The following is a 15,317-nucleotide window of genomic DNA, read 5'->3' as shown; positions in this document are numbered from 1 at the left end:
CCCTCCTCCGCTGTGGGTCCCGGAATGGGCACCGCCCTGGAGGTCTTCCGTCCGGTAACCCTGCTCCTAGAGGCCTCCAGAGTGCCCACCCACCCTCCCCGTTGGATGTTGTATGGCGCGGGACACTCCTTCCGGGAGGGGGGAGTGATGTCAGACTTTGTTCCTTGTTTTGTGTGTGTTTTGCTCCCCATGTGTTTCCATGCCATTATTTGGTCCTTCCTGTTCCTGTCCTGAATGTTCCAATTTGTTCCAGGTGTGTCTAGTTATTATCCTCGTTACCCTTGTATTTAAGTTCCTGCCTGTTCAGTTTCCCTTTTGTCTGGTCTACTCGTTACGTGGATGTGTTTCCTGCTGTCTCCAGTGTTGATGTACCCTGTGTTCTATGGATTAAAGACTGTTTTTGTATATTCCTCGTCTCCTCACTCCTTAGTTCCTGTTATCCTTGTGTGTGTGTCGTGACATGAATATCACTGTGGAAACCATGACTATTTCTTTTTCAGGAATTTCTGATGAATAGAAAGCCCAAAAGAACAGAATCTATTTGAAATGGAAAGTCTATATTAAATCACTTTTGATTGATTTAATGCATTCTTGCAGAAAAAAAAGTTCATTTCTTTACCTCAAAAAAAATAAAAAAAACAGTAGTGTACATTATGTTTGGGGTTCCAGAGACCTTATTTTTCCTTTAGATTCTTTCTCAAGCCCCTTTAGAGTCATATTACTAAAGAATTAACCTTCTGTTGTACTATAAAGACAGACATATGACTGTAATCCAATACAGTAAAGAAACATTTTTCTCCACTTTTTTTTTTTCAAAAAAAATAATCCGCTTCCACCAATATATTGTTCCATTCAAATATACAGTACATGGAAGAACAGATAAAAAGATAAGAAATACACACTTAAATGAGCAGACGCACAGAGCAGCAGTGAAGACACACTGTTATCAGACAGCAAAGGTGCCCCCTGCTTACACTCAAGCAGCTTGCAAATAATTCATCACTGTAGTGGATTTATTAACGATTCTGAGGTATTATTTACAGATCATATATTCTGTCTTGAACAGACCCACTGTCTTGCTGTCTCTGCAAACCCTCCGTCATGCAGGGGTATTAGAATAGCCTCGCTCTGTTACAGTGCATTATTCATTGCACACAGCCTGCTCTTCTGACAGGTAGCACAGTAAAAATGCAGGGAGAGAGAGAAAATTCCAGAAAATGGGCCAAAAGGATATAAAGAAAAAAGTTTAGCCTGAGTACTTAAAATATGACACATATTAAACACCTCCCCGGCTTCCCGTCATTGAATGTAGATAAAACGATCTGGTAAAAAGCTCTAGAGTTACTGATATTAGGAACCCTCCCAACTCTCCCAGATGCAGTCTAAGTAATGTCATTTAGTCGTGCTCTTCCTTCAATATTCTATTCATCTTCTTTCTTCATCTCATTTCTGGCAGCCGTGCTGTGCATTATGCAGACTTGGTGACCACTGAAAGGGTTGTCGTGACAACCGTTCAAGGCCACAAAGTGCTCAAAAGCTTATGGGAAACTCATAGTGTTTCCCTGATTTGTTTTAAGGCTACTGTGGTGATTTGTGCAATTTAATGGTACACAGATAGCAGTGATAGGGTAACTATTTCGAAACTGTTGATTTCAAAGCTACAAGATATATATAATTTAAAGTAGTTAAACTAATCTCAAGCTACACTTTTAAAAAAAATCATAGTTACAGTAGCTACAAACAAGTTTAGAAAGAAAACCAAGATAAGCACACTGATGCCATTTAAAGGGGAGGGATATCTTTTTTAATATATACTTAATAAAAACATTTTTAATCTTTTCAAACGAATGCTGTTCTTTTGAACTTTCTGTTCATCAACGAATCCTGAAAAATCCACCAAAATATTAAGCAGTTGCTAATATTTATTAACAACTGTTTTCAGTGTTACTAATAAGAAATGTTTCTTGAGCAGAAAAAGCAGCTTGGATGATTTCTGAAAGATCATGTTGTGACACTGAAGACTGGAGTAATTGCTGCTTTGCCATCACAGGAATAAATGACATTTTAAATACTATAATTTTAAATTGTAATAATCTTTCACTTTTACTGTATTTTCACAAGGACTCAAACAAATCATTGAATAATTTTAACTGATTATTTCACTGAAATTAATCAGACCTTTGAAAGCTATAAGAGACTGTCGTCAAAAAAGCAATGATGTAGCACCTTGATATGTTACAAAACTGCTTGTTGGGAAAGTTAGCATGTTTCTGGAAAATATACACTAAGCTACTGCCAATCTACTGAATAGTGTATTTAAGTTAGTAACATTGCTTCATTTAGGTTACGTACACACTGCAAGTGTTGATGCTTGGGCCTTGATGATTTGGGCCATTTCCATATGATTTACAATGCAACCTCAGTCTGAACAGTCTTATCGGAATTCATGCAACTTTTGTCACTCTAGATGACAGGAGTCACTCCAAAGATTTCACATACCAGAAGTTTTTTTCATCAGTCGGTTAATATGGAAGTCAGCTGGAGAGACTCAGTTGGAGGTACAGTGAGGTGTTAGAACTCATTAGTAGTACAGTGAGTCAGTGACAGCTCTATAATGCAAAACTTGTGGGGAAAATATACAAGAAAAACTTTTCTCCTCATCCTCGTCTTCCTTATTACCTGCACATGAAATTGCTGTCTTCCACGGTATGTCACCCTAAATGAAACGTAAACACTGACTTCAGTGGCCTCCATGTACGACAGCATGCTACTTGCCACTGTGACCAGTCCACACTCAAATCTGATAATAATGTTAATAATGTGAGGAGTCAAAAAAAAAAAATGGATATAAGCAATAAATCAGAATTAAGTACTAATTCTTGCAGTGTGAATATAGCCCTAGTTACGGTTAAAAAAAAGGTGTAACATCCCTGAAAAGAAACATGAACACAGATTGCAAAAGGATGGGATAAGAATACCCATGAATCAGCTGTGAACTCCTACACAGGCTTTTTGCCATTCTGTCATGACACCACCTGCGATGAGGCTCCAAAAGTGTGTGTGTGTCCATCACTGAATCATCCTTCCTCTGCCATCACTTAATCTCAAAGCCACAGGGGACTTTCTGGAGATGAGAAATTCATCAGTTAAATAAGCCCTGTCTCAAAATGAGCCGTCCAGCTGTGCAGAGCTGGGCCTCAAGCCTCTGCTGGAGTAGGAGAGCTGAAGGGCTGGTTCTTGGGCCAACACTGAATGTTCATAAATACAGTCTTCTACAACAAAATAAACACACTATTCTAGATTAGTTTCTTCTCTGTGGTTTTGAACAAAATATAACTGTTATGTTCTTTATGTTCTTGAGGTTATATGGTCTTCAGAGTAACATTCTTGAGGCTACATTATAGGTTCTTCAGATCAGCTTGTTCTAGAGCACTTATCTGAGAAAAAAGTGTGCATATGCTTTGACACACGATGCACACAGGCATCCTGAGTTTGAATCATTTCCAATCCCACTTTCCTATTGTTTCCTCTTATCTCTTCACCTTCCTTGCAATGAAAATGGAAGGATGAGTGTAGGTTTTAATGCATGGGAAATAATATACTTACGGTAACCATATAAGAACCCTCACAAAATGTAATAGGTCAGACGTTTCTTTTTCAGGAGACTTAATTGAGTTGTTAATTAGGTTTCATTGAAGTATAAACTAGTAATGGGAAGATCATTTCAATTACTTGATCTTTCAATTTCATTTGAAAGATTTATTTATTCAAGTCATTTTGTTCATGAGTTGAAATGTTATATTTTCAACAGCTAAATTCCCCAAACACTTCGACATACTGTGAATTAGGATATATGAGCTCATACTGAGATCTCTGATTTTTGATTCCATAATCTTGGCAAATCTGAAATCACTCCTGAGATCTCTTCTGAAACGCTTTCTGAATTTAACAAGAAATGTTTGAGATCATGTTGAAATCTCTGGTTTCTGATTGCAGATTTTATCTTCTGTGTGCAGTTTGAGAGCTTCTGTAAGTCTATAGAAGATTATAGAAAATACAGAAAATTACTACACTAAAAATATAGCTAGACTACCTTTGTAAAATCTGATTATCACTTAAGTGATTGTTTGAGTTAGATAAATGTAAAAAAAAAAATCAATAGTTTTGTCTAAAATGTACTATATATTATTTACTATATTATTAAGATATTCATAACATTTTTGTTAAATTTCAATCAAAATATATGGGAATGGAGAAATTATCCTGATTAAAACTACAATTATTCCTCATTCCATAAATATTCTTCATCTTTAACACCAACTTTAACATCAACAAAGAAATTAGTTGTAAATTTATTGGACACATTTAACAATCACTCGCAAAGAAAGATGGAAATCTGACATTCCCAGCATGCTTTGATACAGACTGTATAAGGAGAGCAAATGTTGAAAGTATTATTTTGTGTTTTTGCACAAAATTAATATAAGAGGATATTTATCAATGTTTAATGTTATGTTGTATTAGGATTTATAGGGCTTATTCGCACCAAATGTAGACCTTAAGATCTTTTTTTCTTTCATTTATTCAATTCATAAGGTATACTTAGCTGAATTCACAGCTTTCTTTCAACTTAATCATTTTAGATGTTTTACCCAAAAAAATAGGCCTAGTACATCATAATTTAAGTTTTTAGAGTGCACACAAAATTGCTGAGGTCTTTTTCTCAGAAGAAAATCTATGAAGGTGTAAGTCTCCATTTTGCACTCAGGATATATTAAAATTGCATTTGCCACTTCTCTTTCCTACGAGTATGATAACAAATCTGACTCGGAGCATCACAGACTCAACAACATTACAGACAAACTCTGTAGTCCCTCTTCTAATGGATCTAGAGCAGCAACACCTACTCATGAATCCCATTTTCACATCAACCGCCTAAAAGCCTGTTTCTGATCTCTCTCAGGTACTGACTCTTGAGTAACGATCTGAATCCAGAGCATCAGCAGAGGAGCCCAGGTGTTCCCCACCCAGTTTGTCTCCTAACAGATGCTCTCCTCCCTGCAGACATGAAACAACTGTTCAAGAGGATAGCGAGCATCACCGTTTTCCTCCCATCTGTAAAACTCTGCAGCTTTGGCCTGTTTTTGCGAGCGGCCTCTGAAGAGTTGTTGTGGTTTCATTCCTTAGATGATCTTCAGATCACCGTCCAGGACAAATGTGAGCTCTGACAGACGGGAAACAGCGCAGCGTGTACAGTCTCTTACCGAGTACATACTGTATCGGAGTGTTTTGCTGAATATTTCTCTCTATACTGCGGTTCTTCAGTTCTATAAAGTGATTCAGAGATGACTCACACCCTTTACACCCACTGACAGCACACAAACACACTTTTACACTTTTTCACAGGAGGGAAGAGTCACCCCGAGCCAAGCCACACACCCGCCCCTCGAAGCTGCAGCCCAGGACGCAGCGCTACAGCTCTGCGTGTGTGTGTGTATTATTATTCAAAGGTCTTTAACCTCGCTTTCTTCCTCTCGCACTCTACCATTTCTGTATTTCTGTCACACACACGCAGTCAATCCTCCCCAGCTCCGCCACATGTCATATGAAATACAATATTCATGTGTTCCCTTAAGACACACCCCGAAGACAGGCCTGGAATCCCCAAAATTCCTTAGTTGGACAGCCTGATACGTGTGTGTGTGTGTGTGTGTGTGTGTGTGTGTGTGTATACATATGCTCAGATGACCTCCATAAGTGTGTGCTATACATTTTCCACTCAATTTTAACCTCATAAACCATCAAAGAATGCACCAAACCATTCTGAGCTGAACGCCCCAAAACGACAGTGTCTCATTTCAGGCAAGCGTCCTAAAAAAGCAGCTAATGCACCTTCCTACATGACAATCAATTATGACGGTGTGAAGCGGAGAGAGAGAGACATGCCGTTACGTGGTCTTTCATCTTTCTGTCAAGATATTTCAGCTGAAGCTGCGATTCTTCTTCTGCTCGATTGGTAAAAAATAAAAAGTTTAAGCGAAGAATGCTGGGAAGGAAAATTAGTTCAGGTTTTTTGTTCAAAGCGAATGAGCTGAAACTCTTGAAGTGTTTTGAATTATATATAATCGTTAGATCTATGTGCATGTAGCAGCTAAAGGGGAAGAAAACAAAAAAGCTGTCTCTATAATATCTCAATTGTTTCCCATAGACAGGCATGATATAATGCTGTATTCAGCTTCTCCATCCATAAATATTCTATATATCCTATATAGTATGTCGATAATGGTTTCATTTGTTTTACTTTTTATTTAATAATAATAAATAATTATTATGTAATAATGTATTATTAATATTCAAGTTTTATTTTTCCAAAAGAATTCAAGGAAAAACCTGAAACAAAGATTTTATTTATTTTATTTCATTTTAAATAATGTCACAGAAATATCCAAGTTTTGTTTTTCCAAAGGAATTTAGAAAGGAATTTGAGGAAAAAATCTAAAAACAAAGTTGACATTTAAAGGGGTCATCAGATGCCCATTTTCCACAAGTTGATATACGTGTTTGATATTCCATGTTTCTTTGGGAGTTTGTTTTGTGTTCAGAGCGATCTGAAAGACTAGTAGTGTGTGAACCCAGTTCTTTTCTGTTAACCAGAGTGTTATGCCTTGTGGTCATCAGATGCCCATTTTACACAAGCTGATATGACTCTTTAGGGTCTTAATGAAAAGTCTATAACATACTTTGGGTAAAATTTCTCAATGGTAGTGTAAAACAACACCCCTTTTTACCCTGTCAAAATCAGCTCTGTTTTCAGCAACCCGTTTTAGTGCATGTTCCTTTAAATGCTAATGAGCTCTGCTCACCCTGACGAGCCATTCTCATGAGACTGTTTACTTTAGCCGTGGAACTTGCTAACTAGAATGTTATTAGGAAAGGCGATTTGCAAAGATTCATAAAAGAACCTTATACTCACTTCTTCTGTAGGTGAGGCTGGATCACGAATGATTCACGCGATCATAAACAAGAACCTTATACTCACTTCTTCTGTAGGTGAGGCTGGATCACGAATTATTCACGCGATCATAAACGCATTTATGTAGATCGGGGGAGCATTCCCTTCAAAAACAAAGGTAATCCACTGCGTCTTCAGCGGCTCAGATGTCGGGAGTAAACGACGAATGCTAAATTCATTATTACATCCAACAACAGAACACCTCAATCTCTTAGAAGACATTCTTGTCTACTCCTGCTACGTAAAAAAAACTTTATACTCACTTCATCTGTAGGTGAAGCTGGATTACAAATGATTCGCGCGAACATAAACGCATGGGGGGTGCATTCCCTTCAAAAACAAAGGTAATCCACTGCGTCTTCAGCGGCTCAGATGTCGGGAGTAAATGACGACTGCTATGTTCATTATTACATCCAACAACAGAACACCTCAATCGCTTAGGAGCCATTCTTGTCTACTCCTGCTCCGGCATCGAAACAATGGCGGACTGATGACAGCTCAATCAGGGCGGGTCTAAAGTAAAACAGCTAGTGTCAATCAACAATCATGGGAGGGGCCTGGGTCTGTGTGACGTCACACAGACAGGCATCTGAGAATGGCTTGATATGAGAGAGGGGAAATTATTTAACGAGATAAAAAAAAAACACCGAGTGGATCTTTATCATTATAGGGTGGTTGTGTACACACACTGCCAATGCCAACACACATTTCAGTTCAAACAACTTGTAAAAGTGCATGTCGCATCCGATGATCCCTTTAAATGACCATAATATCCAGATTCTCAGACATTTTTTTATCCACATTTTTGTTACATAGTTTTATAGTCTTACTGTATTTCGACACCTGCTTCATTTAATTGTCTTTTTATAAAATAATACATTATTATTATTATTATTATTATCAATAATATATTACAGAAATATTCAAGCTTTGTTTTTCCAAAGGAATTTTAAAATCTGAGATGAAGTTGATATTTAAAAGTTACATATCATGAAAATCTGACTTTTCCACGTTTCCACCCACGGCGCTGTTGTTACTTAATATACAGATCTAATATAAATATGCGATTTCTTTCCCAACTGTTTACCTTCACAGACATAACCGACTGTTTTTGTAACTCATGTGTGTTTTTAACATAAACTTGTGTGAATGAGAACTTAGTTTAGTACTCACGTGCTGTGACAGGCCCTTTCTGTCCGTGTGCTTCAGATGTGTGCACTCCGAAAACCATATGAGCAGCAGCTCATTTGCATTTAAAGAGACAGGCCCGAAAAACTGAGTGTTTCTGCTTCCACTTAAAACAGGCATTTTCAAAATGATATAATAAATGATCTTCGGTGTTAGGCCCCAAATTGTTTGTACTGTACATAAATGGTATTTGTAAAGTGTCTAAAGTATTAAATATGTAACATGTTTATCTTGTATTTTTTAGTGAAAAGTGTCGCTCATCAGTTAACTGTGTATAAAGGGTAGGCATAATAAGCAAGGCTTCAGCCTACACCTTTTTCGGTAATTATGTTTATTTATTTATTTTGTGAAAAGTTGTCTGTGAGGACCGAAATAAAATGATTGATTGATTGATTGATTGATCTGTGGGGTATTTTAAGCTGAAACTTTACAGACACATTTTGGGGACACCAGAGACTTATATTACATATTGTAAAAGGGGCATAATATGTCTCCTTTAAATGAGCATAACTGCCAGCCTCTCAGACTTTTTTTCATTTTTTCACTTTATTCACATTTTTGTCACATAGATTTATAGACTTACGGTATTTCGATAACTGTTTAATTTAATTTTCTTTAAATATAATAATAATACATCATTTTATTATTATTATTATTCAATAATATATTACAAAAATATTATTTTATTTCTCCAAAGGAAAATCTGAGACAAAGTTGATATTTAACTGAACACAACAGAGTCTAATGAACTATAAAAGAGCTCTGACTCAGTCATTTTATCTATTCATCACTGCATCTGTGTGATGAACAATTCGCAGTCGAATTGATTTTGATACCAAAATATCTCAGTAGGTACTGATTCAGGACTTGAATGGTTCATCAGCAGATTTATAGGCTCTAGTGCACTGCTCCCAGCGTCGGTCGGTTATATTGAACACTCCCTCAATGACTCTATCTGAAGCACTGCTGCCTCCCAGTAAAACCACAAGCCACAAAAGCACAGCAAGACCAGGACCACAGTCTAACTGGGAAACCACAGAGGCTGGTTTTAGTTCAGCCAAAGAGCTCCACCCTAATCTTTACAGAGATGGAGGCATTGGCATCAGAGGCGGGCCTTCAATCAGAGGCTGAGATGTTTACTTCTCTGTTCTCTGGAATGTGTTGGCCAGCATAGCAGATACATGGCGCTTTCTACAAATAGGGCATGAGACATATAAAAAAAGAGCCTGAAAAAAGTTTTTTTCGAACAATAATTTAGATAACAGGATTTAGTGGTTGAGCTTGATGAGTACAGTCAACACCAAAGTTTTGCTCATAGCTTCATGTTAGGTAAATTTTATGTTACATAACATTTCTAATACTTCTTACAAAAAAAATAAAAAATATGGGATTTGTGTCTCTGATGCTTTTACTAAATAAGCATACTGTATTCATGGAAAGTGATGCACACTGGTAGCCACAGGAGATGATTATACATAGCACTTATGGGAAAGAGCAAGAAAAGGAGAAACAAAGTAAGAACTGGAGATAGAGCGATGGAAAGAGCAGACTTGCTGTCTATCAGAGTTTGTGAGGCTGCAGTGATGTGACAGAACTTGATTAGATCTAAAGCCCCGCGGTCAGAAAGCTAATCAAGAGGAAGGAGCAGTCATACACACCCACAGACACCCTAAAGCTGTGTTTCCAGCTGTTGCATTCCGAAAAAACTAAAAAAAAAAAAAAAAGGTGTTCGATCCTTAAAAAGTGAGGACATGAAGGCCACAGCTGGCTTCATTATTTCCAAGGAAATGCCTTGACTGAACTTAAAAGGTCATGTTTCCATAAACTAAAATCTGTCATCATTATAACAAAAATATACAAATTTAGGTTAAGTAATTCTAAGTTGTTCTATGCAAATTGCGATATTATGTCATAATAAGTGCTTCAAGTTTTCAATGATTGCAAAACATCACGAATGCTCAGCAGTGGAACATGAGACTTCATTCAATACATGAAACTACTGAATTTTAGCAAAATATTAAAATATTTGTACAGTTAAAATAATAATTATTATTATAATATTAATAATAATAAAATAATACATTATCCACATTTGTTAATAGATTTTACGTTTTTTTAATATTTTATCATATTTAAATAAATATTTCTTAAGTTAACTTAAATCTTTCTGTCATCTTTCTAGTCAAAACAGCATGGTGTGATGAATAATTCTCAAAATTAAAAAATGTATTATAATTATGTATTATATAATTTATATTATTATTTGCAATTATTTTTTAATTAAAATTATATATGATTTTGATTATGTAAGCATCAGCAATAGGTTTACAATATTGCTGTTTAAATCACAAACACAATATCTGACATCTTTCTGACCAAACTGTGCAGCTCTTGCAAACAGTCGCACACCGAAGCAAACACATTGTCATTTATTGGTTTGCGACATCTGCTGATAGTAACCTTTTAACCAAGACACTGAGGCCATGCTATTTAAGAACAGAGAAAATCATTCTGTTAAATCTTGTAAGTCTCCAGGGTACAGGCTGATGTACCATTAAATGTCCTGCTGTATCCTCAGCCTCATCTTTCCTAACCACTGTTTATTAAAAAGCCCAGCATGGCTCTGAGAAACCACAACAATTAAACATAGAAAAGTAATATATTCATTAAAGAGCATTAAAAATGCAAGTCTTAGGAATCCTCCATTTAACAATAATCAGTCCTAGCACTACGTCTCACTTGCTTGCATCTTCATTTTCACGACCCTTCTCCGTCTCTGTTCTTTCAGCTCCACACCTCTTATTAAATGCATATTAATCACAGTCTGATCTCAATTACCCCAGACAGCTTCCACATCTCAGGCTAATCAAATACACGCCACTCTCTTCTCGGCAAGACTTCTGAAGCCATATAGTTCGACCAAAATCCATACTATATGTCTGAAATGTATATTTAATTTAAATTTAAATTCTGTCATCATTTACTCACCTACATGTCGTTCGTTTATAGTTATTTATAATTTATATGTAAATATAACATTTATCTTTAAATATATACATGCATGTGTGTATTTAAGCTATATATGCATAATAAATGTACAAAGTACACACACATGTAAACACAAACTTTCATTTTGGATGTGATTAATCGCGATTAATCGTTTGACAGCCCTACTTTATAGTTATCGTTCTTGGTGTGAACTGGCCTAAAGTCTGATTTTTGTTTTCAAGTGCTGGATATCATTTCTGGCTCTGCAAGATGGACAAAATTGGTCTCGTGTCCACATGATCACTTTAAAGTGTCGTCGAGAACAGACAAAGCTGTTTGTGACATCCCTCCCACCGTTCAGTGGTCTCTTCCAAATGTTTTGCTGATTCTGAAGTAAATGAGTTTGTGCCACTCCAGGCAGCACCAATACACCATTCCAGCATTAGCGAGACTTTAAAAATGGCATTTAGAGAGGGCCATAGAGGGGGTGTGCTGAGTGTAATGTGTAGGCCTGGGGGTGTGCGCAGCATGTACAGGCATCGTTCAAAACACTCACTGACTCTCTGAGTCACAATCTGAAAAATAGATTTGCTATAAGTCACAGATGCAGTTTGACCTAAAGCTCATGTACATATGTACCCCTCCAACACACACACATAGGCCTCCACTTCAATTCAGCCTGAACCAGAATGATTCAGCTACATCCTGTCTCTCTGTAAGCTGCATTAGCTGCGCTATTAAATTAATCTGCTCTTCACAAGCAGGTAAAATACTCTAGCAGCTCTATCTTTTGCAGGTTATGTGCTTGTAATTGGGACAGTAAATGAGGGTCAGTATCAAGCCACTAGGTCTATGTAGATATTATAGCTAATAAGTACAAGCCTGAATGGATGAATGATGAGACAAATTGATAGAGAGCACAACAATAAATGTAATTACAGTCCGCTAATGTGGTACACACAACAGTTTGAATCCAAAATGAGGGCAAATATCCCTTCTTTACAGTCCTGCTCTGATGGTTAGTCTCTCAGCTGTTCCTCACAGACGCTCACATTGACGCACAAATGACAAGACACAAACACTGCATAATTCTAGTACACATGCACAAGCAAAAATCCATCATTTAATGAGAGGATAAAAGCTTTGACCACATATTCAGGATTGGGGGACCAAATGTATTCATTTTAGAATCAAACTCTGTGTCAGTAATATGAATAGGCCCTATAGGGGGATGTTACTCCCCAAAGTCTATAGTAGGCCTAGTTCATCCGAGGTTTCCAGTGAACCAGTGCAAAAAAAACGAATAAAGTAGCACAATATGCTGCTTTCATAACCTTCATTATTTGCAAATGCAGAAAGCCTAATGCAATTCTCGCATATTTCTACTTCGTCATTACATATTCGCTCGAAGACATAATATGAAGGACAATTTTATGTCTGTTATCTGATAACAAGCCTTATATCACAGATCTGTGAATCATTATCCCACTGGGACGCGCTCGAATCCTGTCATACAACCTCGATAACTCACTGCTCGATTTGTTATTGTGATGACGAATCTGGACACGCCGCCCACGCCCACGAGAGCAGAGAAGGTGCGTAATTGCCCCCTCCGCCTCCGCGCATCAAAGATTCTGCTTCTCTTCTTCAGCTATAGCCTACATGAGGAAGCTGCTTCACATCACATTTAAGGACCCCCATAAAATCATCTAATAACGATAAAGGTGGTTTTTGATGTTCTGTGACCAGCACTCCCATTACTGCTGGTGTCGAGCGATTCGGAGTGAAAGCTTCTTGATGTGCCATAACAACGTTAAATTCTCATGATTGTAGATAAGTCGCTAAATATCTTTTGTTGGCTGAATTATGTGATTTGATATGTATTAATCTATAGCTTTCAGTGCGGTTGACTTTTTAAAGGAATTTCAGTCAGTAATTTTCTGTCGACGTTTCTAACTAGTGTCCCTAGCTAACCGTCAACTATTTTAAAGACATTTGAAACAAAAAGCTTATACATTTGTTAAAATCTATTATAAAGAGAGAAATAATTACATTAATCGTGTTTTGTCGTACCATACCATAACGGAAAGCGCTCGAGCAGCGAACTGTTGCTATGGTTACCTCTTCATGAGGCAAACGGGACGTCGGTTCGCTAGCGGCTATATAGTGCTTTCCGAGTAACTTGTAAAATAACTTTTGTGGATACTGACCGCTGTCTGAAAACGCTAATTGAAACACAAACTTATAAATAGTTACAAGTTAAGGAATGCTGACTTTTAAGACGTTAGTTTTGACTTCCTTCAAGTCGTTGCACTGAGGGTCAGACTCCCAACACATAGCCTACAGTAATTCACACCCTGATTGCCATTATTAACATCAGACACCTGTACCCTTCACTACTTGGGAAAAAGACATCAAGAATGCCCAACTAGATTATAAATGATCTGACATATCAAATAATCTTTTTCCTTGGCTACTGCGCCATTAGATTAGAACGACTTTGCGGGTTTAGGGAGCAAAACGCATCACGTACCTTTCATCCAATCCACAACTTGACTGGGGCTCCATTTACTAACAGGTTCCATGACGAGAGCCATCGCGAAACTTTCTGTGGTTGTCCCCTCAGCACGGCTCCGAGGGGCAGAAGATGTGGTTTAACGCAGCTCTGGGAAGCTCAGGTCGGTGGTCTCACGTTAAGCGCCTAGATTTGGCCCCCGGTTACGCGATTTCATCCCATCCAGAATTGCGCATCCAAAAGCGTCACACCGAACGACATCAAGCGCATTTCTAACCCTTTACTCCTGCAAGCTCAAGGGTTTCTTATTAATATAACACCCATATCTAAGAGCCCAAACCAGGTCCCCGTTTCAGTTCAGATCCTGGTATAATGTGCCATGCTCAGCCGGGTCCCCAACATTCGCGTCTTCATGCCATGCACCAACTGCAGTCTCTCCTTTACCCTCCCTTCGTTTTCTTCTCCTCTTTAGGGGTCTGTACCTTTCAGATGTGGACTAGTGGGTATGTAGAGTAAGACAGAGAGAAATGAGCGGCGTACCCACGGGGACTTAAGTGAACGTCGCTTCCAAAAGCGGCGGCGAACGTTGATTCAATTGGGCGCGCGCTCCTCCTGTGGGTGGTGCGGCAAAGTGAATTTGACTCGCGCGCTCGGTTTATTTCCCACGAGGATAAAAGGCTTTCGGCCGTATTCATTTTAATGAGGGCACGCTGGTTCGCCCTGCTTCAGAAACTCTGTAAAAGCAGTGAATGCAAAGTATTTGTCTGGAATATGTAATGATGCTCACAGAGGGGCTATATTTGCATGAGACTTGGCCACTTGGGACTATGTGTGGCTAATGTTATGGTCTAGACCAAAATTATGGAGGACTATGGTAGCATAAACCATAAGAGTGACAGGAATAACTCAAAGATTCATAAATGGGAGGTCAATCGGTGCTAGTTGCCACACATTTTACTCTAGTGAATATTTCTCAGGTTTATTTTTGAAAGTCAATTTCTGAAAGTCAAGAACATACCCTGAAGTCTCAAAAAGCTATTAAACGTTAATTTTTGTGAATACATGAAAAATATGCAGATAATTTAAAAGTTTGGTGAAAATAGTTTGGTAAGTTGTCTCGTTTGGAACCTTTCAAAATGTACAACAACTGTGGAACACAAAACAAGCATTCATGAAACAGCAAAAACATTATTCTAACTATTGTTTTGGGCTGAAATGTTGGCCCTGGCCCTAAAATTGAAAGAAAAATACCCTTGAATTAAAAAAAAAAAACTAGGTTTTTGAAACTAAAATATAAAACAACTATTTACAACATATGTAATTCATTCATTTTCAACAGAGCCACTTGGCTGAAGGCATTTTAATTTAACATTACATAGGACTATACTGAAAAAATATCTGAAAATTAAACTCCAAATCATATTCCTAATGTTAAAGGGGTCATATGATGCGATTTCAATTTTTCCTTTCTCTTTGGAGTGTTACAAGCTCTTGGTGCATAAAGAAGATCTGTAAAGTTGCAAAGACTAAAGTCTCAAATCCAAAGAGATATTCTTTATAAAAGTTAAGAGTCAACCTAAAACGGCTCGTTCTAACACGCCCCCACATGTCTAC

The 15,317-nt window shown here is 37.6% G+C and overlaps 1 protein-coding gene across 2 annotated transcripts in view; it reads right to left on the bottom strand.

Annotated features, from left to right (window-relative positions):
- The window catches only part of LOC107671348 (connector enhancer of kinase suppressor of ras 2-like), a 106,030-nt gene extending 91,882 nt beyond the window's left edge, over window positions 1-14,148 (bottom strand). For both annotated transcript variants that reach the window (XM_016464245.1, XM_016464244.1), the window contains exon 1: window positions 13,722-14,148. In XM_016464245.1, coding sequence (XP_016319731.1) covers window positions 13,722-13,785 — 64 coding nt within the window. In that variant the 5' untranslated portion in view covers window positions 13,786-14,148. The remainder of the gene's footprint in view (window positions 1-13,721) is intronic.
- Window positions 14,149-15,317: the final 1,169 nt, after the last annotated feature.

The sequence above is a fragment of the Sinocyclocheilus anshuiensis genome, unplaced genomic scaffold (genome assembly GCF_001515605.1).
Source record: "Sinocyclocheilus anshuiensis isolate Anshui unplaced genomic scaffold, SAMN03320099.WGS_v1.1 scaffold1568, whole genome shotgun sequence".
NCBI classification, from domain to species: domain Eukaryota; kingdom Metazoa; phylum Chordata; class Actinopteri; order Cypriniformes; family Cyprinidae; genus Sinocyclocheilus; species Sinocyclocheilus anshuiensis.
This window is presented reverse-complemented; position numbering and strand designations above follow the sequence as displayed.